General features: G+C 38.9%; 1 protein-coding gene across 2 annotated transcripts; it reads right to left on the bottom strand.

The window, feature by feature from the left end:
- Positions 1–3,226: 3,226 nt before the first annotated feature.
- LOC128026050 (thrombospondin-2) lies at positions 3,227–26,302 on the bottom strand. 2 transcript variants are annotated; one of them, XM_052612765.1, is made up of 22 exons: positions 25,946–26,302; positions 25,084–25,155; positions 24,174–24,727; positions 23,722–23,806; positions 21,823–22,019; positions 20,047–20,187; positions 19,862–19,955; positions 18,612–18,782; positions 16,248–16,424; positions 15,903–16,076; positions 12,410–12,537; positions 12,093–12,245; positions 11,030–11,248; positions 10,716–10,823; positions 10,469–10,628; positions 9,871–9,989; positions 9,522–9,756; positions 5,550–5,777; positions 5,176–5,447; positions 4,992–5,089; positions 4,770–4,909; positions 3,227–4,363 (listed from the first exon to the last, which is right to left on the bottom strand). In XM_052612765.1, the coding sequence occupies exons 2-22, from the start codon at positions 25,148–25,150 to the stop codon at positions 4,356–4,358; spliced, it is 3,528 nt and encodes a 1,175-aa protein (XP_052468725.1). In that variant the 5' UTR covers positions 25,151–25,155; positions 25,946–26,302; the 3' UTR covers positions 3,227–4,355. The 2 variants fall into 2 exon arrangements, with proteins under 2 accessions (XP_052468725.1, XP_052468726.1); XM_052612766.1 differs by having other exon boundaries at positions 21,823–22,016; positions 25,946–26,256.
- Between the last annotated feature and the right edge of the window lie 150 nt (positions 26,303–26,452).

Genomic DNA, 26,452 nt, shown 5'->3' on the forward strand with positions numbered 1-26,452 from the left:
CTATCTATCTATCTATCTATCTATCTATCTATCTATCTATCTATCTATCTATCTATCTATCTATCTATCTATCTATCTATCTATCTATCTATCTATCTATCTATCTATCTATCTATCTATCTATCTATCCATCTAGTCTGTCTGTCTTTTCTTCAGACAGTGGATAGATTCAGCTTGAATTGTAAAGTGAACTAACCATATATCGCCAGCCATTAGATATGAGTATAAAAGATATTTAATACTTGAATGGCAACATCAGACAGTGTGGGACTCAGTAAATTGTGTCTAGCAGCAGGCCATATATAAAGCTGTGGTTTAGGCACAGTGGGAGGTCTGGCTTCTGCTGTAAAGGCACACATCCGCAGCAGTTGGAGAATCATTAAGTTCTGGAAAAATGAGGGATTTGGCATGCCACACATTTGGATTTATTAATTTATGAATATCTTTGGAGCTCTGTTCTTTCCCCAGAGCATGACGTGCTATCCATTGATTCATTATTAGAATTTTAACTGGGCTGTATTCATTGTGAACCTGATAAGGTCAACGGTTGAGTGGAGTCCGTACAAGACATTTCAGCACCCCGAGTCAATGTACAAACCTGAATGTCAAAGATAAACTCTCAAGCTTTATGTAACTAAGAAGCTGCGGCAGAGATTTTAGCTGTTAACTCAAGCAGTCACGAGTGAATCATAAAGGTGCTGGTTCATGTTCTGGGAGCTCAAAGCCTTTTTTCACTTGCCTTTCAGGATACTGAACGTCTGACCAGGTCTAATGGAAACTACTTTATGTTTTCACATTGACATGTGATTCTCCAGAACACTAAGAAACACCCTTGCCATTCTGTCCTGTGCTGTTTGAGCAACTCTCTAAACTCTGCAAACAGACAAGCAAATATTTCTGACGGTAAACTGAAACTCAACCAGCAATGTCAAGCATAGACACAATATTTACTCATCCTGTCATAAATCATAATGAAATGCCCTTTTAACCATTAAAGGAACACTCCATATTTTTTTTTTTTTTTTTTTTTGGCGGGGAAATAGCCTCATTTTCCAACTCCCCTGGAGATAAACAGTTGACTTTTACCGCTTTCGAATCCGTTCAGCCAATCTCCGGGGTCAGGTGGTAGCACTTTTAGCTTAGCTTAGCATAGATTAGCTTAGAGCCAATAAGACATCTAATCTAATCTTTGTATGCAAACATAAAGTATGTAAGGGACAATTCAGCTCTGTGCCGATGTCCAGCTCATCCTGCTGGGGTTTATTTTACAATAGTTGCAATAATTATACTTTGCTTAATACTTGGCTATTTGCCAAACATAGCACACAATCAAATCAATTGTTTTTCTAGGGTTAACTGTACTTTGATCTTCTCAGAAACATGCCAGTATCTTCTGTTGCTTCTGAGGGACAGTACTAAATGAAAGAATATGTTATGTTGTATAATAATATCATCATCTGGCTTTAACTGTTCCCTTGCAGAAACTTGTAATCATTTGATTGTTTCTGTTTCAATGCAAAAGTGGCTCATCAAGTTATAGATGCCTGTGATGCACGGCCACATTTGTTAACATTTATACAATTTGGTTGACAGCACTTGCTAACTTCTCAGTCACTGACAAAATTCACAGGCAAGTCACGTTTAAGAAGAATTTACCTTAATGTTTACCAAATGAGGCCCAAATGTGGATTATGGTGCAAGTCTTCAATCCAATGTGTTTACTGTAGTGCTAAACGCATTAACAAGGCTGCAAACTGAATGAGAATGAGAATTAGGATTATAAAACTGAAAGTGTGAAACGAGTTCAAGAGGAAGATTTAAAATGCAACGCTTAATTTCTTCCACATGTTAAGAGAACAGTTGTTTCTGGAAAAGAACCTGATAATATCTCACTTAAGGTCCACGAGGGAACCCAGGTATTGTTAAACACTTTACTTTTGAGGACTGGTGTAATTAAAGATCCTGGCCTGATGCCTCTTCATTTTTTTCATTGGTTTTAACAGCAGTAGTTGGAAATGACAGTAGTCTTTTTACTTGTTTATCTCTTCAAGCCAGTTGTTGGCTTGTTAAAATGTGCATATTTATGTCTCTTCGGCCTAACTGCATTTACAACATATCAATGGTATCTTGGCTTTGACACTAAAGCAGCTGCAAGTCCCAAATGTCAGTTTGGGTTTTGAAGCGGACTTTAAAAGTGTGTCTGCAGGAGATCACAAAGGACCTGGAACCCTTTAAAATGTAAGCAGAAGGGATCAAAATTTGTGATGAGGTTTACAAATGCCCAGCACATGCAATTACAGTGTAATCCATGGGAAAGGATGTAGCTGGATAATGTCTGGCTTTTGTCATTTCATTGCAAATTAAACTTATTCAGCAAGGTTCTCATATGCTATTGTGGGATGTTTGCACAACAGTGCTCTTTATTTGTAGTCTTTGGGTATTACTGGAATATTTTGGCTTTGAATGTGATTTTAAATGCTTTCCGTTTGTCACTCCCTACTGCCACTTAAAACCTTGTTGGTTTTAAAAAAAAAAACAGCAGATGTGGGAAATCACTGCTAGAATATCATCATATTGTTTATGCAACAGTTAGAGTTTAACTGGGTATTATCATGTGTAAATATGCACAGGGCAGTTGTGATGATGTTTAATGTTCCCAACAGCCCGTTTAGCCACTTGGTAGCAACCATCTTTTTCAAGATAGTTAAAAGCTAATACTTAAATATCACAATGGGGTATTACTGATGTATTTTATGTTGCTGTATAACATGAGAAGACTGAGTTGTGTTAACCACATACCTTATTTCAAATGAAAAACCCACTGACTTCAGGACGATGTAACCGGAAGTCTTTTCTGGGTTCTGGTCTACAGAAATGTCATCCATGTGGCACTATTTTTATACAAAATACTTGTTAAAGAGAAAGCTCACCAAAAATAGTCATGCCATCATTGAACTAATGGCTGTACATGCTTTGCCAGAGCATAAAAACTCATGCAATGATCTATATTCAAGTAGCCTTTGGAGATGATTGTATATAATCTCAAGTTCCAGTATTTTTAGGTATCTTTGTGCATGAACAGTTAAAATAGTTGTTTAGCAATTAAGGAAAGACATGATGCAGGGTTTATGGCAGTTACATAAATTATCTGATAGACATCTTTAGCAGCAATCATACATCCTATTATAATATTTGGAGCTACTCCAAAACACCAGTCCAAATGAAAAACTGTGTCTAAACCTTTTATTAAAGAAAAAACCTGTGAGAATAACAACATTAGAAAACTTTACAAGGTTTTCTGGGGACGTTGCATAAAAAAAATCAAAGGCATTGAAATTTTTACAAAATATAAAAAATGGTTATGAAAATAAAATCATTGAACAAGCAAGAGAAAGACAAAACAGATGAATGTTCAGATATGGACGATGAATTACAATCTCTTATGTATGAGAGTCTCTGTTTCTCTGATACAAACAGAACCGTTTGTCCTGTTACGTACCACAACATTTTCTTTAGTAAACAGAAAAAACATAAGAAACTAAAGGAAAAAGTGGTTCAAGACCAGCAAATTTGGCATCACAGGACAAACACAAAACGAAACAATAGTACACTCATTCTGACATTTGAAAAACACTTTTTACATAGGCATGAAATTGCATTATGGATGTCTGGAAGTGCAGCAACAAAAAAGTACTTAAAAAAAATCTTTATTTCTGCAATAATCAAATTTTGTCAGTGTAAACAAATAAATTAGTATTTACAATGTCTAGGTTCTAAAAGCATTACAAAAAAAAAAAAAAGAAGAAGACATAATTTGATACTGAATTGAAAGAGTCATATAAATACTTTACACAAGTAATTATGATACAGTCTTAATATAAACATCTTCATCTCAAAGGTCTCTAAAACATATATGCTGATCAAACCCAAATCCCCTGTTAGAATTGAGGGTTGTAGAAAAAGATGTCTCCATTACAACAACAAATTCTGCACATTGTAATACACAGGAAGTAAAAAAAAACTTTGTGCAAGTAAAGCAGTTGATGTTAAAAATGTCAGAGGAGGAAGTTTGTGATTGTTTTTCCTCTAGATTGTGTTTCATTTTGTAAAGAAATACCACATACTGTATGTAATGTTCAATTAACATTACCCAAACTTTGGCTAACAAATACTGACTCAAGGACACAAAAACATTGATTAAATGTGCTTGCAATTTAAGTTAAGTCTTTCTCCTGATGAAGAGCTTTGGAGCCTGTTTTATTTTGTATTTCACCAAAGACTTTTGTGTTTTGTCAGAGAGTGTGAAAATCTGTTGATGTGCTATAGTCCTTTAAGGGAGTCATTTCTTCTCTTTCTCAGTTATCTGAAAAGCAGAAAAAAAGTTTCTTGTAAAAAGGGAAAGCTTTGGCTTTGCTTTTCTGTTAAGCTATACAATATTTTAAAACCTAACATAAAACATTCAAAATGTCTCAAAATAAATTAATAATACAAATAAAATCAATTCCCATCTCTTTGCTACTAAAGTAATCTCAGAATGTTCACTAACAATCAGCTGCATACAATACAATATAATATTTGTTTTACTTGATTTATATTAATATAAAATGTATTAACAAATGTATTAAAAATATTTATTAAAACATTATTCATATAACTATAACAGTTTTTTTCATAATTATTTTAATACTTATTACTTTATATATTATAACATATATTAAAAATCAAATTATTGTATTTTTATTCTGTTCTTTTATTGACAAACTACTCACCTCGACACTCGTACTTGAGATCTGAGAAGTAAACCAGTTCTTGGGAAAACACGAACAGTCCTAATCTCCCTCCTGCAAAGGTTTTATCATAAACCGGCCCCGAGTCTGCCATGATCTGTTTCCCCTCATAAACCACCACTCTGGAGAAAAGTAAAATAGATCTGTTAACTCTACACACTGTATAAGACTCCCGTTGCAGTTAAAGGCCTTCCTGTTCCTGACCTGATGAACCCTGTCTTGGGTCTGTGGATGAGATGCCACCTGTACGCAGTGTAATCCTTCCAGCCGATATTCTTAGCATCATGCCACAGAGTGCGGACCTGCCAGACAACATGCAGCAATAAGTTTGATCTAAGCTTCTCTTGAACCCTAACAGATGTGGTATTTGATGAGCAGTCAGCCTCACCTGTCCAGGAGTGTCACCGGTGTGCCACAGGGCATTACGCAGGTGCTCCCCTGTGCCTGTGGTAGAGTTGACCACTTTCAGAGAAACTCCAGAGATGCCCAAGGCTTTTGAAGGATTCACTTCCCAGTACGTCTGAGTTATCTGCTTCCACATTACCACATAAAACCGACTGCTGGACTGATAGCCAAACACAAACCCGGCGTAATCGTCATCTCTGTCAGTGTTGACGTAGAAAGTGCCACTGAAATCCACGGCGTTGAACTCATCGAAACCTGAAGAAGGATTCAGACGTTGAGGTCTCATTTACTCGACCACATCAAACTCTACGTAAAAATCATGACCAGACGGGCTACCCCCTCAGCTCACATACTCACCCACAGCAATACCCGGGTCAGAATTGGCAGTCTGAACCAACTCTTTTCCCTGATGTCTGACCACCCAGTTGGGATCGATTTGTGTAGTTCCTTTGGGGTCCAAATGCACCATCTGAAACTTCCGGAAGTCAGTGTTACCGATGGCGTCGTTCTCAGGGCACACATCCAAAATGTCTGGAATGTTGTCATTGTCAAAATCATCTTTGCAGACATCACCTCTTCCATCCCCTGTGGATAAAGTTAGATTAGTTCATCATTAATCTGTTTGAATGGTTTAACATTAATAGTATTAGTCTTTAATAGTAATTTATATAAATTAATATCAACATATCAACATTTATATGAAATAATGCTTCATTTATATTAATATTTAGATTTATAAAATGTAAATGAATAATACATATTCTAAAAAAATTTGATGCAACAGTAATCAAAAACATAATAATAATAATTATTATTATTATAGCCCTGCCCACAATTTAGAGTGTGGTTATATTATATTATATTATATTATATTATATTATATTATATTATATTACATTTGTGACGAGTGGGGCAGGGCTGAGAGCCGTGAGAATGGAGCGAGGCCGTTCCCATAGCTCTCGGCCCTGCCCCACTAGTCACAAATTCACAATATTATTTTATATTTAGTGGTTAATAATTAATACTGGTTTTATTTTAATAATTTATTAAAATATTTATTATAAAAAAAAATTATAATAATAAAATAAATGAACTATTATATTCTATATTAGTTTATATTATACTATAGTATATTATTATATATAATATAATATAATTGACTATTTAATTCTTTGTTAATAATAAAAATATTATATATATAAATATATATATATATATATTAGGGCTGTAGTACTCGAGTCCGGTCTTGGACTCGAGTCCGGACTCGAGACATTTTTCTGTCGTCTCGGACTTGTCTCGGACTCGTTGAATTTGCACTCGGACTTGTCTCGGACTTGGCCATTGGACTCGCCAAGTCTTCTAGTTGGTCTCGACCGAGTCCAGCAAAAAAATTAAATAAAAAATTTCTCCTTCAAACCAAAACCACATTTGCATGATGTCGCGACTGAAAACGTGTGGAAAACGCTAGGCGCGCCGCGCTCCTTATTTCCAAAGCACTCTGTAGCCTGCGCTCGCGCTCCAGTGGCGTCTGCTGTTGCTGGGCAACCATGACCCGCTCTTCATGATGACGCAGAAGTTTCAGCAAAGAATAAATGGAATTCCAGCACTTAAAATCACTTGCAGTAGCTCTGCTAATAGATTCATTTAAAAAATGGCTATCCTTGTACAGCTATGATCATCTGTTTCTCCATCTTGCCTTAGCTTTCAGTATTGTTCCGGGAAAGGATGTGCTTGACCAGCGGTGCACTTACTGCGACCTGAAAAGTTTAGATGTTTCTAATTTAATTTTCTACCTGTTAGATTGTGTTTTATTTACGTCTACACCTAGATAGCCTTTTTTTTAATCAATAAACGCGTATTAATGTATAGCCTTATGCAACAATTACATATGTAAATTTTAAAAACTCTATATATGACATTACATATTTACATTTTCATGTAACAGCCAGTATTTGTATCTGTAACAATCACAAAATTTTTCCTATCTGCATTCGGATACAACATCGTACAGTTACTTGATAAGACTGTTATGACTTTTTATATATTTTTTCGTAGTTATCACTGAACAAGTATGTCGTGTTAAACTGAAATAATTATTAATTTCTAAAATAATATTTATCATGCAAGCAGAGAGATGTCATGACAAACGTTTAGTGATCATTTGAACACGACTGAATCCATTCAATGCACACATTTTCATTACGCAGAACACTTTAAGCGAGTCTTAATGTTAATGAACTTCACTAAACAGATGTGTGTGTTCCGTGCAAACCAGCAAAAGGTAAATATGCAAACATGTAGGACAAGTAGACAATGTATCCGTATCGAAGCTGATTATTAGCCTTCTCTTGAGAGAGAACTGATTTGGTTTTTGAGAGACTGAGACGCGCAACGCGGCTGTTTGATTGGTGAGCGCGCTGTGCTTATTCCATTCATTCGTATGGTAGCCTAAGCTTTCAATATTTGCCTTTTAAATATATACAAATAATATAACGTGTAGCTATGATGTATTATTATAGGTAAAATTACTCTTGCACTGATAGGTATTCGGCTTCAGGCACAACCCTAATTATTACATTACATATTTTATTTTTACATGCAACATAGATAAGGTCATATAGTAACAGCTCCACGCAATATTGTAATTCTAAAATTCACGTCGCACTTGCAAACACTTTGTATTCATTATGGTTAATACATGCTGGAGTAGTCGATTGTTTCCGACAGAGCTCGACTAGTCTATGCAAGCACAAGCACAGTATGACAAAAATTTCGCTGTATTTATGTGCGCATGCCCAGTAGAGCCAAACGTATCCATTCTAGCCTTGCTGCACGCATTTGTCATATCTCGAGCTTTGCGTGTGTCTGTGCACTGTGCCAATTAGGCATAGTCATATACATTTTTGACCACAGATATAATGTCAACAAAAAATAAAGTACATAAAAATTATTTGACCTTACAGTTCCAAATTTTGTTTGTTTATCCAAGTTTAGCTCCCAGGGTCAGACTGGGGGTAAAACCAGTACTCATTAGCAAGGCCCCAAAGGAAGAGAGGGCCCTTGAAAAGTATGAATCTAAAATATATATTTTTTTCCTGGATATTTTCATGGGTGGGGGCCATGGGGGCCCATCAGGAGTGCCTTTGCATAGGGCCCGGGATCTTGTTTAACGCCCCTGTTAGCTTTAACCCAAATTATACACACTTGAACCTAATCAAGCTCTTACTAGACACACTAATCTTCCAGGTGTTTTAAGGCCAGTTGGAGCTAAACTTTTCAGGACATTGGCCATCCAGGATGTAGTTTGGAGACCCCTGTCCTACAGAGTTGTTACTTTGCACATGCTTTTTGATCATTACAAATAATAATGTAAAATGATTTTCTTAGAATAGGAGATATGCTTTCTCTCGCATCACAAACATTATCAGTAGTTAAGTATGTGGTCTTGAAGAGGACCCTTTTTTCTTTCATTTGGACTCGGTCTTGGACTTGGACTCGAAACTTTTGGACTTGGACTTGACTTGGACTCGAACCTCTTTGGACTCGGTCTTGACTCGGTCTCGACTAGTCCTGGACTTGGACTTGACTTGGACTCGACAAAGCCGGACTTGACTACAGCTCTAATATATATATATATATCTCAGCTGTCTTTTCATGTCATATGCATTAACATATGACTGGCTTTAAATGTGAAATCTATTAAATCCAGACTTTAGCACTCAGATAAGAGGGAAAAGTCAAGTAGGCTGCCAGCTCCTTGCCAATGTGTCTGTTTTTACAGTAGTTGACTTTCTCGCTTTGGAACCATCTTGACACTATCAAATAAACGAAATATAATGAGGTGTGAGAAATATGCTAGCACCTGACAACTTCGACCCCCGACTGTAACCTGTTTCCATTTTCCCACCAACACAAAAAATAAGGTAGCCTGAAAAAAATGCAGCGCAGTGGGGTAAACCACACGCACCCTTCAGAAACCACACGCAAGCTGTGAGAGTGTGACATCATTTTCCTTGACCCTGGCTACACTAAAGGAAATTTTCCAGTTCTAAATATGCCTAAATCTCAAAGGATGCAAAGGAGAAAAATGTGACCCAAAATATAACTAAATAAATAACTAAATAAAGATGACTCACACCTTTAAAGTTTTATAAAGCTGGCCGTCTTTGAGCAAAAAAGGGACAAATTACTGCCACTGTTGCATTTCGACACAGAAATTAAGTCTCAGCATTTCTATAACTGTTATTGTATGTGCATACATGTGTTAACCTTTCATTTCAGTATAAATACAGACAAACACTAGTTGTTTTAAGCAATGGATTCACTGACCATCAGAGTCTAGTTGATCTTTGTTGGGCACCAGTCTGCAGTTGTCCTTGTCATCAGGGATTCCGTCATTATCGTCATCAAAATCGCAAGCATCTCCTTTCCCGTCTTTGTCATGGTCGGCCTGGTTGGCATTGGGAATGTAGGGACAATTATCCAGGCTGTTCTGGTGGCCGTCCTCATCAATGTCCTGATTGTTGTCGCACTCGTCACCAACTCGGTCGTTATCGGAGTCAGTCTGTTAAAGCATGCAGATGACTTTGTTAAACTGCTGCAAAACATTCCTCCTAGTGTACATTTGTGTTTTTGAGTGTGTGTTTACTGGAAAGAGTTAAGCTAGAGCCTGGTGTACCTGCTCAGGGTTGTGCAGCAGAGGACAGTTATCACACTGGTCACCCACTCCATCCATGTCTGTGTCCTTCTGGTCAGTATTGTACATGTAAGGGCAGTTATCATGCTCATTCAGAACCTCTGCAACACAACCACAACAGAATCCCAAGCTTGTTGAGTGTATAAACAAATTGTGAGTTTTAATAACTTACCGTATTTTCCGGACTATAAGTCACACTTTTTTCATAGTTTGGCTGGTCCTGCGACTTATAGTTAGGTGCGACTTATTTATCAAAATTAATTTGACATGAATCGAGAAAAATGAACTAAGAGACATGAACCAAGAGAAAACATTACCGTCTACAGACACAAGAGGGCGCTCTATGCTGCTCAGTGCTCCTGTAGTCTACACTGAAAGCATAGAGCGCCCTCTGGCGGCTGTAGACGGTAATGTTTTCTCTTGGTTCTAAATAAATGCGACTTATAGTCCAGTGCGACTTATATATGTTTTTTTTCCTCATCATGATGTATTTTTGGACTGATGCGACTTATACTCAGGTGCGACTTATAGTCCGAAAAATACGGTAGTAATTGTGGGAATGCACATGGTAGTTTCTCACCATCTCCATCAATGTCCACAGAGCAGGCATCTCCCTCGCCATTACCGTCTGTGTCGATCTGAGCGGGGTTGTGCTCATATGGACAGTTATCACAACGATCACCGACAAGATCTTTATCGTAGTCAAACTGCCTGGGATTGTAGAGTAGAGGACAGTTGTCCTGCAGCACAGGAGAAAAAACAAGCTTAGTTTAAACAAAAACAATACATGGACGATTTTTTACATTATTGTTAAGAAGTCTGCCTACCGCCTCATCCATTATTCCATCATTATCATCGTCTTTGTCACAGGCGTCTCCTTGACCATCTTTATCAAAGTCCTCTTGGCCTGAGTTTGGAAGGTTGGGACAATTGTCCTGCACAGGAATAGGTAAAATTATTATATTCCTGTAACACACAGGTTTTTACTGTATTTTTGATCAAACAAATTCAGCATTGGTAAGCAGAAGAGACTTCTATCAATTACTGGAATTATTTTCATAAACGTTTGCGATTAATTGGTTTCATTTTTAGTCAGTTAAATTATGTCACGCAGCCACAGAAGAGACAATAACTCTATTACCTTTTTGCAGTGATAGGATTGATTGGCTCCACACACCAGGTTCTGATTGGGCCAGCCATCAAGGTCAGAGTCCTCGCCGCAGATGAGACCGTCCCCAGCATAGCCGATCTTACACTCGCATTTAAACATGGGATCACTGAAGAGGCCAAGGAAGATGCACTCAGAGGACCTGTGGCAGTTGTGAGTCTTGTCTTTGCAGGGGTTTTCTTGCTCACACTCCTGAAAAATAAACAGACTTAATATTAATAATAGTAATAAAAGACTTCAGCAACGCTCAATAGCAGTCCTATTACGGCAAAAGAACTGGTTCATAGCCTGGGGAGACAAATGGGAATTATGTTGTGAGACTCTTAAAATACTTCCTATTGATAATTTCCTAAACTTTTGTTGGTTTCAGCTGTGCACAACCGGGAAGCTTATTAAAAAAGCTATTGGATCGCAACTATAAAATCTGAGACAATTCCTTTCAGCCCTCTGTCAATTTACTGCTCTTGGGTGCCGGATCAAAGCAGTGCAAGCTGGAGGTTGGTGACAAACCTATTAGCTGTGGACGTTATGAAACTTTTGGAAAAAAAAAAGCAAATGAGTCAGCTTTCCAAGAAATCTGCAAAATTTATGCATCCGTGAGGGATTGAAGAATTAGAGCAAGATCCATCTGCTTGGCCACCATTACGGGACCGAAAGATTTTTTTCATTTAGAAGACATGCTTTGTCTAAAATGTCTGAGAACACACTTTTTACTCGGACAAACACTCTAGAGAAACTTGTGCAAAAATTTGACATCTAATCTTTAGCATACATACAAAAAACATGGGAAAGAATTATACAATGAGACCAGAAGAGACCACCTGATTGACAAGCTAAGCAAACGACTAGTTAATTTTGTTTGAAACGCATGAAGTGGCAGTTGTACATAAAATAGTAGATTCCAAAATAACAGTAAAGTATGGATTATTTAACAAAAAAATACTCAGAAAACAAATAGAATATTTCACGTTTGAACTTGCGCTTTCCAATTTTCATCCAGGCTAATGACAGATTTATATACTTGTGTATAACTAACCTGTTTATTTAGCTTGGCCGCCTCTACTCCCATTCCAAAGGGCTGATTGCCTTTGTATCGAGGAGGGCAAGGCAAGCAGTGGAATCCTGGGTCTGTGTTGACACAGCGCTGAGATTCACCGCTTTTAAAACAAAGATCAGGCACCATGTCACACTATAGGACAGAAGAAGCAAACAGGAATGTTAGGAAACATGTTTTAAAAAGCATTTTTCAGTAATGTTCACATTTATTTGGATTTGTTGGATTCAAATCAGTGTATCTGTAGAGCAAGGGCTGGAGGAACATTTTTGTTTGCTTCAGCTCTTTTCCCTTTGTACCTCATTCACATCCTCACAGAATGTTCCATTGCCACGGAATCCGACAGGGCAGGGCCCACACTCCCACGAGCCGTCAGAGGAGCCGGTGCAGTCAACACCCCCGAAGCACGGGTTAGATAGACAACCATCTGAAGAAGCATTGAATAAAAAGGGAGAGGCTTAAAGTTTACTCATGAAATTGATATGTATTTCAAAAATCTCAAGATGATATTAGAGACATTATGCATTACGTGTCAGTCTATAGAGGTCTTCAAATAATAGCACCCACTGATAAGATGAATTTCACATGTATGCAACCATTCGAAGGTTTTTGAAAGAAGTCTCTAATGCTTACAACTTATCTGTTCAAAAATGCAGTAGAAACTGCAATGTGGTGAAATATTATTACAATTTAAAATAAATATTTTCTATTTTAATGTTTTGAAATGTAATTTATTTCTGAGCTGGCAAAGCAGCCATTACTCAAGTCTTCAGTGTCACATGATCTTTCAGAAATCATTCTGATGTGCTGATTTGTTGCTCAAGAAACATTTAATATTACTATCAGTGTTGTTGTGCTGCTTGTCATGATTCTGCCCTCGTGTCCTTGATTTTTCCTAGTCTTGAGGCAGGATCATGACAGACCCGTGTTTTGTGTACAAGCGCATGGCCTTGTCTTTGGGCCATGTGCTTGTGTTGTCTCGTTCCCTTGCCCCGCCCCCCTTGTTAACCTAGTCGTGTCTTGATTGTCCTATCTGTAACACCTGTCGTGTCTTGATTAGTACCCCTATTTAGATCTCCTAGTGTGCTCTGTCTTGCGTCGGTTCATTGTACCTGTCATTGTGATTGTACCTCAACTGTGTCCTACGATTGTGATTGTGTGTGAGATTGTGCTGTACCCGCTGAAGTCCTTGTATTACCGTGAGTGTTTATAGTTAGTATTTAGAGTCCTTGTTTATCTTGTCAGTCCTGTTTTAGTTATTTTGTCTTTACCTTGCTCCGTGTTTTCCCCCTCGTGGGTTTTGTTTTCCCCTTTTTTGTAATAAACCCTTTGTTTGAGAATCCCTGTCTGCACCTGAGTTCCTCCCTTGCCTAAACCTGACAGAATGAACCGACCAAAAAGGAACTCAGCAGGCAGGAGGTCCCCCGAGCTCCAACACTTGTTGGAGTTCCGTCGACAATGTTGGATGTCGTCCCCCACTGACAGGAAGGGGGTCACCCTCCCATACTCGCCCGAGGGGGAGTGGATCCTTCGTAATTATGCCCGGCTGTGGGAAAGCATCTCCCAGGAGGAGCCACAGAGGTCCCCTCCACCTACCCAGCTGCCAACGATCCCTGAGGGTCGTGTCCTGGCCGTGGCAACCCTGGGGGATCAGGCAAGCCCCTCCCAGAGTCCTGAGGTGCCCTCCACAGCCAGCAGTCTCCCCATGAAACGAGGGAGACGGTTTTCATGGGAGTCAACTTCTGAGTCTTCGGCGTCCGAGACTGCCCTGCCCGAGACCAAACTCCCCCAACCCGCCTCTGACCCAGCTGTGGCCTCTGCACCGCGCCCAAGGAGGAAGAGGAGGAAGAGGGGGCCTGCCGGTCCTGTGACCCTGTCTCCTCCCGTGCCAGCAGCGGAGAGCGCTGGCGTGCCCGTGCCAGCAGCGGAGAGCGCTGGCGTGCCCGTGCCAGCAGCGGAGAGCGCTGGCGTGCCCGTGCCAGCAGCGGTGGGCGTTCCCGTGCCAGCAGCGGAGAGCGCTGGCGTGCCCGACCCAGCAGCGGTGAGCGTGCCCGAGCCAGCAGCGGAGAGAGCTGGCGTGCCCGTGCCAGCAGCGGTGAGAGCTGGCGTGCCCGAGCCGGCAAAGAAGAGGGCAGTATGCAAGTCGGCAGTCGTGAGAGCGCAGGAGAGTGCCGCGGCCGACTCTGCAGCAAAGACTTTAGTTCAGTGTATCTCATCTCGTAAGGAGATGCCAATTGTCTTAGCGGCTAAGGCCTTTTCTGATTATTTGTCTAGTCTTGTCCGTATCCTAGAAGTCCCCGTCAGTCCTGTCTTGTCCTCAGACCCTGTCCCCAGAAATCCCGAGTGTCCTGATGTCGTCTCCCCGTGTCCCGTGAGTGTTGCCCCGTGTCCTGCTGAAGAAGTCATGTATCCTGTTGATGTGGCCCCGTGTCCCGTAGATGTCCCGTGTCCAGTAGATGTTGTCGTCCCGTGTCCAGTAGATGTTGTCCCCCCGTGTCCAGCTGTCGTCTCCCCGCGTCCCGTAAGTGTTGCCCCGCGTCCCTTGTCTGCTCCTATCATGTCCCCTGTCAGTTGTCCCGAGACCCCTCCCCGCCCCTCACCACCCAGACCTGCCCGTACCCCCCCGTCGTCAGCCTTCGTCCTGTCCTCCTAAAACTCCTGCCTCACCCACTCACCCTGGTCTCCCCCCCCATGAACTTTGTGGTCCCGCCCCCTCCCCTTCCCTGTTTGTTTTTTTTGTTATGTCACCCTAACCCTGCCATTGTGTTTTCATGTTTGCCTTTGTTATTTTTAGTCATGTCTTGTTGGTTTGTGTCGGTGTCCCAGTCCGTCATGTCAGTCATGTCTCGTGTTTGATGTTCCCTTGAGGAGCGTCTGGAAGCCGCTCCTTAAGGGAGGGGTTCTGTCATGATTCTGCCCTCGTGTCCTTGATTTTTCCTAGTCTTGAGGCAGGATCATGACAGACCCGTGTTTTGTGTACAAGCGCATGGCCTTGTCTTTGGGCCATGTGCTTGTGTTGTCTCGTTCCCTTGCCCCGCCCCCCTTGTTAACCTAGTCGTGTCTTGATTGTCCTATCTGTAACACCTGTCGTGTCTTGATTAGTACCCCTATTTAGATCTCCTAGTGTGCTCTGTCTTGCGTCGGTTCATTGTACCTGTCATTGTGATTGTACCTCAACTGTGTCCTACGATTGTGATTGTGTGTGAGATTGTGCTGTACCCGCTGAAGTCCTTGTATTACCGTGAGTGTTTATAGTTAGTATTTAGAGTCCTTGTTTATCTTGTCAGTCCTGTTTTAGTTATTTTGTCTTTACCTTGCTCCGTGTTTTCCCCCTCGTGGGTTTTGTTTTCCCCTTTTTTGTAATAAACCCTTTGTTTGAGAATCCCTGTCTGCACCTGAGTTCCTCCCTTGCCTAAACCTGACACTGCTTAATATTTTTTTATATTTTTTTTTTCCAGAATTTTTTTTGATGAATAGAAAGCTCCAAATTTATTTGAAACACAATTTTTTGTAATATTATAGACATCTTTATAATTAATTTTGCTTAATTTAATACTTCCCCGCGGAATAAAAGTATTCATTTCTTTTAAAAAAACCTAACTGATCCCACTTTTAAACAGAAGTTTATCACCTTGCTTTTTATCAGATACTAATTCACCTTTCTCCCTTATTGTAATGGCTCAGCAATGGGGACAATCTACAATATGGTCCCATAAATATAGCCAAACACAGTCAATGAGAGAGAATATGTTTGGAGTGAGAAATAAATTCAAATATTGGGAAGTAACATACCAACAGGGCAGTCCCGTTTATTGCAGGAATCAGTGTCCTTGGACTCTCCTGGGCATTTCTTGCCGCCGTACTGTGGATGAGGGCTGTTACACACGCGTGTTCGTGTCCTTGTTCCTCCCCCACAGGTAGCAGAGCAGATCGCCCAAGGAGACCATGGGCCCCAGGCTCCATCAACTACAAGAAGAAGCGAGTACAGTAAAACTCTGAGTTTACAGACACAAATTATCCATGTAAACTGTTATGCTTCAAGATCATACTATGCAAACTGGTCTAATATAGTCTTTGCTTTATTTATCAAGACTGTTTAATGCACAAAATAAGAAGCGCAAGGCTCCCAGCACTCACTCGGACAGGGTTTGGCTTCACATTTTTTCGTCTCTCTCCCGCTGCCCTCACAGTCCTTTCCTCCCAGCTGAGGGACGGGCGAGTTACAGTGGCGAATTCGCGTGATCTGTCCCTCTCCACACGTCACAGAGCATGACGACCAGGGGGACCACAAACTCCAACCACCATCTTGACGGACTATAATGAAAGGCAGAGACCTGGAATGGTCATCAAAAATAATGGCATATGCTGCCTTTGAGTCCTTGTAGTAGATCCCGCTCTTGTGTTTGGAAGTTGTAACTACAGTATGATGCACTTTTTAAAGGTAGTGTATTTAATGCTCTCTTCTCTCTTACACTTTAATGGCAAAGTTAAGGCATTTGTTTACCCCTAATTCAACAAAATGAAAAGGAAAGAACAAATTATAGATATGCATTAAGCTTTGATTGAGTATATTATATTAAAATTTGTTTATTTTTTTGTGTTTTCCGGCAAGTAAAACTTAACTATGATTGAAAACAAACTGCCAATGGAAAGTTGGGGCTAAAACTAAATTGTCGAGGTGTTTATGTGCACTCATCTCATAAATGCGATCATTCTTACATGACTTGAAGACAGCCTTAAAGCAGCAAACAAACCCACACAAACAATGACATCTTTCATTTATATTAGTAAGTCCAGAGGGATGAAGTCCAGGAATGACACAGGGCGGGACGGCCAATAAACTTGATGAAGCGATGACCACCTAGCCCACAATTCTGGAGCCATCACCTCATCCTCTCTTTGGGATTCAGCATGGGAAAGACTTGATGTTGTATTCAGGCCAGTAGTGCCTCCTCACACACTGTCAGCTATATTCTTTTCCCACAACCACATGGGTCTGAATATACTAACTGACAACATGAGGAGGAGAACGACTGTGATTCTTTTAATATAAATCTACAAATTCTTAATGTCTGAATACTTATAGGTATTGTTGAGCAGTAACTGGCAAGTTTGCCCATCGCTGTCCAAGATACCAGCTGGTAACATTTGTCGGTTATAAGAAAACATCTGAGTCTACCATAAGCCAGAGTTAGCACTGGTACACCACAAAGAGCCATATGCCGCTCATTAAAACCTCACTGAGCATAAGTGATGAATACCAGCTCGTTCCCTCACCGATGGAAAAGAGTTTATCTATTAGCACACGCTTCATAAATATTTATAACAGACGATGAAAGAAAACACTGTTTTATCCAAATTCCACAAAATTAGGTCAGTATCATGTCACATTCTTCAAGGGAATGGAATGGCTTGAAATCAGAGTTAGGCTGATGAATATCAGTTGAGCGATGTAACATTGAATCAGTGGTAATAACTGATTTGATGAAATATAGGTAACCACTTGAGTGTCATTCAGCCTGCTGCCAATGCAAATGGTTGGCAGGTATTTCTCCAGTTATTATAGTTGATGATTTTTGGTTGATACGACCCATTTTAAAGGTTGAACCAAAATGTAAAATTCACTCAGTATTTTCTTGTGTTGTTCCAAACTTGTCTGTTGTTCCATGTCTTTTGAAGAACATGCAAGGAGAAAATTTGACAAATTGTACCGGTTGCTCTTTTTCATGTCATTACAATAAGTAATAAAGGACACAAAGCACCATAAAACAAGAATAATAACGTGTTCTGATTTATGCACTATAATCAATGTATTTTAAAGTCCTCATACAAAGATATTGTATGGTTTCAAAAAATGGTTTCAGACGTCACTCTTTGTAATTAAATTAAGAGCAATCAGTAAATTCTCCATTTATTTTTTTTATAAAAAAGTCATACAAGTATGCAATGACATGAGTAAATAACAGATTTATCATTTTTGGATGAACTATTGTTTCGAAAGCTCATAACCAATTCAAAACAACAAAAACAACAGCTAAAATAAGCATTTTTTCCCCATGAAGATTTAGTGATTTTGGCTGAAACTAAACTGAGAGCCGGTGTCTTGGTGAACTGATTCTTTTTCTTCCATTTCCATTATTTTTAACAGCTGTTTAGATGTTGTGACAGCTGCACTTCAGATCTCTCTTTCTACTTGGTTTAGAACACAAACCCTGCACTACTTTCACTTTTACAATTATCTCTGATGCACCGATCCTCCTGAAACAAATCAGTGCGAGAACAAACTGTGCACTTGCAATTATAGGGTGACATACCACATTTCTTAAGGCCACGAACAACAGAATTGAATCCAATTCCACTTGAACCGCTGTTATGTGGTTTTCTTTCAAGGTTTTAGACTTCATGGACAAAACAGACAGGAAAATTGTATCCAAAATGTCTCTACATGACCAAATTACAGGTGTTCAAAGAAAGTGTGCAATCAAATACTGGCTGTCTCACCACGACTGTCGCATTTTCCCAAGTTGCATCTGCGGGTTTGGATGGAGGGGCCACTGCAGGCGTTACTTGTGGCATCACATGACCTGCCTCTTTGCTGGGTGCCCGTTCCACATGTGACGGTACACTCCGTCCATTCAGACCAAGGAGACCAGCCATCCTCGCTGTCTTTAGCTGTACACACATAAATGCACAAGCACATTTAGCACTTGTAACATCAGGCACAGTTCACCTCGTTCTAACCCCAGCACACCAGTCATATGGTGCTCCTAGTTGCTAGTATATTTGAAAAGCAAAGGCAACATTGTTCTTTGCCTCTGATGTTTTGGAGCTTAAGTTATACATGACATCATCTTTCTTAACCCACTTCAGAGCATGGGAACATACAGTAATGTTTTTTACTCAGGGATAATAAAAATGTGTGGTTGGCAAACATAGGCAATTACAAAAAAAGTTTAAGCTTCCGTCCAAAAGTTTGGTTGAAAATTTATTTTTGAAAGAAGCATCTTATGCTCACCAAGGCTGCATTTATTTGATCAAAATAAAGTAAAACAGCAATAGTATGAAGTATTAATTTAATTAAATATATTGGTTTTCAATTTTTTTTAAATACTTTGACATTTTATTTATTCCTGTGATGACAAAGCTGAACTTTTAGCAGTCATTACACCAGTCTTCAGCATCACATGATCCTTCAGAAAACATTTTAATGTGCTGCTTAGCTGCTCTAGAAGGATTTCTAATTATTATTAGTTAAAAAATTGCTTTGCTTCTTCCACAAAATATTTGAAAGTGTTTCTTCATGATCATTTGATGAACAGAAAGTTTAAACAACAGCATTTCTTTGAAACATACATCCTTTTAACCTTACAAATGTCTTCACTTTCATGTTTGTTCAATTTTATGCATCCTTGCTGATTAAAATGAACAAGAAGTTATTTCTTCTTGAACAGAAGTGTATTTGAGTACGCACCCAATGACATGAAAAACTTTGCATCCTACAATATTTTGAGGGAAATCCATTCATATAAAACTATCATGGGCTATTTTAAAAACATTTCCAGACAAGGTTAGCATGAGAAACATCCCAAGTTGGCTTTGATGTAAAATTCAGGCATTTAAATACAATTCACACAAATGATATTAGTGAAGAAAAGAGAAAAAAACCTCTCTGAAATGAATGTGCGTAACCTGTAGACATGAAGTGAAAATGAGAGTGTGAATATCAGCAATGTGTCAGAATCGTTACTCACGCAGACACAATGGACAGCATTCACCATCCAGGAAAGTTGGGCTGGCACAGGATACTGGAGGACATGTGATCTGATGGCATACAATCTTTGATTCCTGCAACATAAAGCCATACAGCATAAAGAGTTAGAACAAAAGCAGTCTGTCATTCGCTCTTTCTTTCATCATATGTCACAATTTGTCCTACCTGACAGGTGCACTTAGTGCAGCTGTCCACAACCCAGTCCTCCTTATCCTCAAAGAGACGGCCGTCTTGCCAGCACATGCGCTTGTCTTTGATGTTCTTCATGTTCCCCAGCACCTCCTTCATCACGGTGTTCTCCTCAGTCTAACCGACAGAAGCACAGCAAGACATATGGACGAATGGTCAACTACTTCTGTCAGTGTCTTCCACATGTAGATAAATAGAGGTGACTAAAACTGAAATGGAATGAACACATCCTTGACCCTAAGAAGCTCTGCCCCAGGAAATCTGGGATGATTTTCTCATTGTGATCTCTTGAACTTGGAATCAAAATGACATGCTTTGGTTGATCTCTAATGTTAACCTGTGAGAAATGACGAAGAACTTTGCGCTTGTTAAGGATTTCCATATACACTACTGTTCAAAAGTTTGAGTTCTGTAAGATTTTAAAAGCACGTTTTTGAAAGTAGTCTCTTATGCTAACCAAGTCTGCATTTATTCGATCAAAAATAGTGTAAAACCAGTAACACTGGAAAATATTATACTACAATATATAATAACTGTTTTTTAATTCAATATATTTTAAAATGTCATTTATTTCTATACAACCCAATTGCCATTTCTGGTTAACCATCAAGTAGAAGTAAAGCGTCCTCAGGTAACTTTTGATCTACATGTAATGTACTTAATATTTGAATGCAAAAATTATCTTTTCAAATTTTTGCTTCTTTGTTCATCTTTGCCAGTTGTTTCTATATTGTTTTCTTTCTTTTCAAAAAATAAATGAAAAAAAAAGAACACCCAAACTAGAACTTTGTAGTCTTGAGATGCATTAGCACAAACTAGTTTGCATTTGTGGCCACAAGTAAAGAGTTGAGAAAGAGGAAAGAGACAGAACAAGAGGTTGAGGGAAGGGGAAAAATCTAAAAAGAGGAATGCAAAAGAGGGGAAAAGGTTCTTAACTTCTGAAGCACATTAAGTACATACAATAACACACAGAAAAAAGTTATTTGGCTGTGCAACAGAACACCACATGATCTGGAAGAGCCTCTGGGACCCGCAGCATCCAGTGGCTGGATTTCCCAGAGATTATGCCCAGACTCCCTCATCGCTGGGAGGCTCCCGGTGGAGGATAAAGGGGCTGTTTAAACACTGCCAGACACGACTCGGTTCCAATTCACACTTCCTATCTCCCTCAAAAACAAACCATAAAATCTCAGCCCACATCTTCACGTTTTCCACTGCCTTTTTAGCCGTGTTTTCCTTTAATGGTTCTGTTTAGACTAAAATAATTTTTGCTTGCACCATCAGATATTTTATCTGTAATAAAATTCACCAAATCACAAGTTGTACACCAACCTGAACAATGGGGCTTTATGAAATAATGTGTACTTTTCAAATCACCAAATCAAACATGTTTATTCACCTGCATGATTTTCCGTATCACATTGAATGAATGACTGAAGCATTTATAAAGTGTTTTTATATGCAAATGTATGCTCAAATCGCTTCATCTTCTGTTTTCTGTGGAAAACATGCAATACAAATTTCCATGCAATTACAATGAATGAGAATTGAGGCCTTCAAGGAGTTTTTTTTTTTTACACAAAGATATCGTTTGACTTCAGAAGACTTGGAGTATGGCATGAAAGTCATATGGACTACTTTTATGAGACTTTTATAGTGCTGTTGTGACTTTCTTACTACTTAAAAGCCTCAGCCCTTATTCACTGCAACTGTTTTCAAATGAAACACATCAATTAAGTAAAACACATTTACCACTTTCTGCAAGCCATCGATGAGATTGCCCACAACAATACGGAGACCTTTGAGCTCCTGGACCATGTTGGTGAGTTCCTCACAGGAACGTTCGCACACGTCCGATGCTATTTTCTCCTTCTGTTCAATGAAGTTGGTGGAGATGGCCGTACCGACAGACACAGTCTCTGTACTCTCATTAACCACGTTAACTTCTTCTAAGAGAGAAAAGAATGCAGAAGATGGGTGTCAAAAGATGTAATTGATTAAATAGTAATACTTATTACTTAAGAGTGACTTCATAACATGACCAAATTTAAGAAATGACCCTAAGTATAAAGAGGAAGTAAATGAACTTTATTCTGAAATATTATATGTGAATTAATACAATGTTAATACAATATTTAATACAATCTTTCTCTCACTACATTTCTGACATAAGTATGATAAATAGGCAGAAGCTACCCAGAAATAGCATATAAAAAATGATCTGAAGAAAGAAAAAAATGAAAGAAAGCAAGTCTTGGAAAAGGAGGATGGTGGTGGGGTTGGGGATACGCAGCATCAGAGGAATGCTGTCCATTATGCCAAAACTCCCATTAGATATCCGCAGCCATTTTGGGGTCATTTGCATAAATTTTCTCCAGATTCATGGAGGACAGAAGACATTAAATCAAGAGCCATGTTGATACCTCCAGAAGTTCCTCTGAGACTCATGCAGGGTTAGCAGCTTTTTAGAGACTGCTGAACTCGTTCAAATCTCTCGGGGGTTTCAGTCAGTGCTGGGAAAATGAGTGTGTGTGCATGTGTCTGTTTCAGCAACTTTCTTTGCAGGCTTTTGGGCAGTTCAGTTTAGCTTTTATTTAGGAATACGTGGCACTCCAAGACTGGGGCACTAGAGAGTTTATGGAGACCTCTGCACTGGCATCTTAACATTCAGCAGTTGGCATGTATACCATGCTGGCAATGGAAATGGAAGCGTTTTTGACTGCTCCTATCCTATGCATACTTATTCAATTACAATTAAAGGAACTGAGGCAGCAGTGCCAGAGAAATGGTCACACCTGCACATCTCACACAAAGCTTTGTTTTGTCATGGTGTAAAACTGCTTATTCCAGCACAAGAGTCAGTCAGCTCTAGTGAAGAGTTTATTTACTTGTCAAATAGACTCATCACTCTTCTCTGCATTAAACTGCAATGGTTAAAATTTTATATTGAATAAATATATTTCATTATAATATAAAAAACAAGAACCAAATGTTTCTGAAGCAGTTTGCAAGGTATACAGATGTACAGGAACAAAAAAAATAAGATTGTCATTGGCAATGTAGCACTCACTCAAAAAGAGGAAGTGACTATTTCAAAAACTGGCCCAAAACTCTCTTTGGACCAGTGTGCAATCCTTACTTTTGAGCCCTGGAAACCAAAGCTTTAGGGAACACACAGTCAAACCGGCCAGTCTATGCTCTTTCCAAGTGTGTGTATAAAATTATGAGTATGTACTTATTCCATTTTTCCACATTCTCTTAAAGTATGACCACCCTGCCAATGTATATTAATGTGACAATCTTTATCCTCTTTATGGCATGTGCAAACTGGTTGACCCTTATACCACCACACTAACACGAGTGTTTCTCGAAAACATGATGTAATACGGTCAGAAATTTCCACAGCTCTGATCTGGAGATATTGTGACCCACTTAAGTGAAAGCCAGAGAAGCTTCAAATGAAAACTGAATCCCACAGAAAACATACCAACCCTCTCAAAACAAATTTGATCATTAACTGCACAGAATGAATCTAATAGAGCTCCTGAAACCTAGAACATTCAGAAGTCCATTCATTATGAGCGCATAACCTGACCCCTGAAACACCAGTCAAACACAAAAAATAATTGTAGCTCTAAAATGAATTCTTACCAGGTTTGGCAATCTCACAACCTTTGTTTCGCAGGATTTTCTCTATAGGTGTGTCGAAAAGGAACTGTACATTCTGTAGTAAGCCCTGTAAAAGGACAGAGAGAATAATTACAATGTCAAATTTAAGACATTTGTGATCATTTTCTTCAATTTGATTTAAATGTCCACATGAAGCAAATCTAAGCAATAGTCCATATTTATCAAGGACATGGTTCCTAAGAAATAAAACATATTATATATATATATATATATATATATATATATATATATATATATATATTATATTTTATTATAGATATGATATAATTTCCCCAGTCTTTGTAAAACGGTATAGAATTTAATTTTCATATACTTGAAAAAATTTTTACAGTACAAAAAATCATTATGCAGGAATTCCATAAAAAGCATGGAATGAAGTACAGATAATGTTTATGGAGAAGAACTGGTCTTACCCTGAAGTGGTTTTCCCGGATAGATCCCTTGGCCACAAACATCTGACTTCCCTCCGGCTGCAGATGCTCATAGAAAGGCTCATCCAGGATCACACTGTCGATGAGGCTACATCCTACATAAAGGTTAGCATTCTCTCCGTGAACGTACAGAGTAATGTTCTTCCACTGTGAATCAGACAAGTCCACATCCTCAAAGGACACCACATTCTGAGATCCCTCAACCATGTAGACCAGATCCAGCGTGTTGGCGCGCCCGTTGGACACAATCTCAAACTGACGGCTCCCACTGGGACCCTCCAGACCAAACAGAGTTCCCCTGGAGCCCTTGTCTTGTCGTATGGTGGCCACAAACACAAAGCCCTCATTATTCTGGACCTGCTTTAGGAACTGATGGAGGGCCGGGGTGCTCACAGCAGGGATGTGATCAAAGCGGATGAAGCGGTATGCAGGTGAGTCCCAGTCGTGGCCCTTGAAGAGCTTGGCACCAATCGTTTTTCTGCTGATGCTGCTGATTTTGAAAAGGTCGAAGATGGATTCATCTTCCACACGGCCATCTTTGAATGAGTCAATATAAGCATTTCAGCATAGTACAGATGATTATGTGAGAATACAAGATAGATGTTATGTGATGATTAGGTAAGCCCATTCAAAATATTTCAGGAAACTATTACATAATCTCAGATCAAAACTATTCAAAATCTGTTTTGCATTGAATGCCACATAGTGACTCTGTTAATGAATCAAACACAGATGTGTTTGGAGGCACAGAGAATAGTGAGCTAATTATTTAATACAGACATCTTAAATTCTGAATTAGAAATGTACATGTAAACATCAATGTCAATTGAAGAATTAAGTTCAATCCTAATTATTTCTAAACAATTTAGTAACAGGTGGATCATGGATTTACCTTGAGGTAGTGCTCTGATGCACAGTAACAGCAAAGACAGCAAGTAGAAATTTCTCCTGAGTATCATAACTCCTTTAAAATACACATACAATTATTTAGAAAAAAAAAAATCTTATGAACACATTTATTTTCAAATATTCTTTAGACAGTCCAATGAAACCCTGCATGCCTTTAAAACAATGTTTTATATACAGTAGAGTGAAAAAAAAAAAGCTCAGGTGGGCAATAAGACAAGAAAAATTTGTACATTTTTTGTAAAAAATGTACAAATAAAAAAAAAAAAATAATAGATTAAAAGATTAATAATAGACCCTTTAACTATTTTATGTATCTCAATTATAACATTTTACGTAGATTTGACATAATCTTTAAAAGGAGCAAAGTGTATGATCTGATTAAACAGCTGTGGTCATGTGACTATTTAAGCCAGCTATGTAAAAGTTCAGATAAAATCAAAACAGTCAGAATTTTCATTTATAATTCACATCTTTGATTAAAAATACATAAACTGACAAGTCAAAGCCAAAAGTAAATGGACACCATTAAATAAGGTAATAGCAAGTGCACTATGCTTCAAATTGACATTTATGTGCAATTTGGCATTCAAAAAATGTTAAAGCTAAAATTCATTACGCATTATTATTAGATTGACATGCCAAACACTTTTTAGTGAGTGCATAACAGTTCTTTAAAAGCATTCAACTGCAGCAGTCTAACAAAATTAAGACATCTGTGAAAGTCTTTCAAGCATAGTTTTAAACGCAAAGAAAGTAATTATTTTCAAAAAAAAAAAGAAAAGAAAAAAAAAGTCAAGTCTAGGGTGCCAAAAAGTATAAAAGGCTCACACATAAACAAGACTCACCTGCTGTAATGTGCAATCCAACGATAACAACACAAAGTCAAGGCTATATGTCCTCTACGGCAAAAAATGTTTAGAAAAAGGTATACTAGCAAAAATATGATACGAAAGGACTAAAATCCACAGTGCCTATAAAATCCACCCGGCTCCGGGTTTTAGTTCAGTGGCCCGAGAACTACTGGACTGATGCCCTTTATAAGGTTCAGTCCGAATCATGTCAGTCAAGTTCAGTTATAAAACTTAACCTGCTGAGGGGGGAGACTTATATGGTTCCCATCCTATAATGTCATGCCGGTAGCCTACCAATGCAGTGAAACCAGGGGAGGACACCCTGCAGTGACGTGTTCGCGTCGCGAGCCAGAGTTACTGGGAGGAGGAACAGAGGGATGTGGAGAGAAACATGCTCGCGCAAGATGCGAGAGATGCTTTAGAGACTCGAGGATAAAGCCACTCACTGTCAAATAGAGTCTACGTTATGTTACAAATACATGTTTGTTTACATATATTATT

This window comes from Carassius gibelio, chromosome A13 (genome assembly GCF_023724105.1).
Source record: "Carassius gibelio isolate Cgi1373 ecotype wild population from Czech Republic chromosome A13, carGib1.2-hapl.c, whole genome shotgun sequence".
In the NCBI taxonomy this organism is placed as follows: domain Eukaryota; kingdom Metazoa; phylum Chordata; class Actinopteri; order Cypriniformes; family Cyprinidae; genus Carassius; species Carassius gibelio.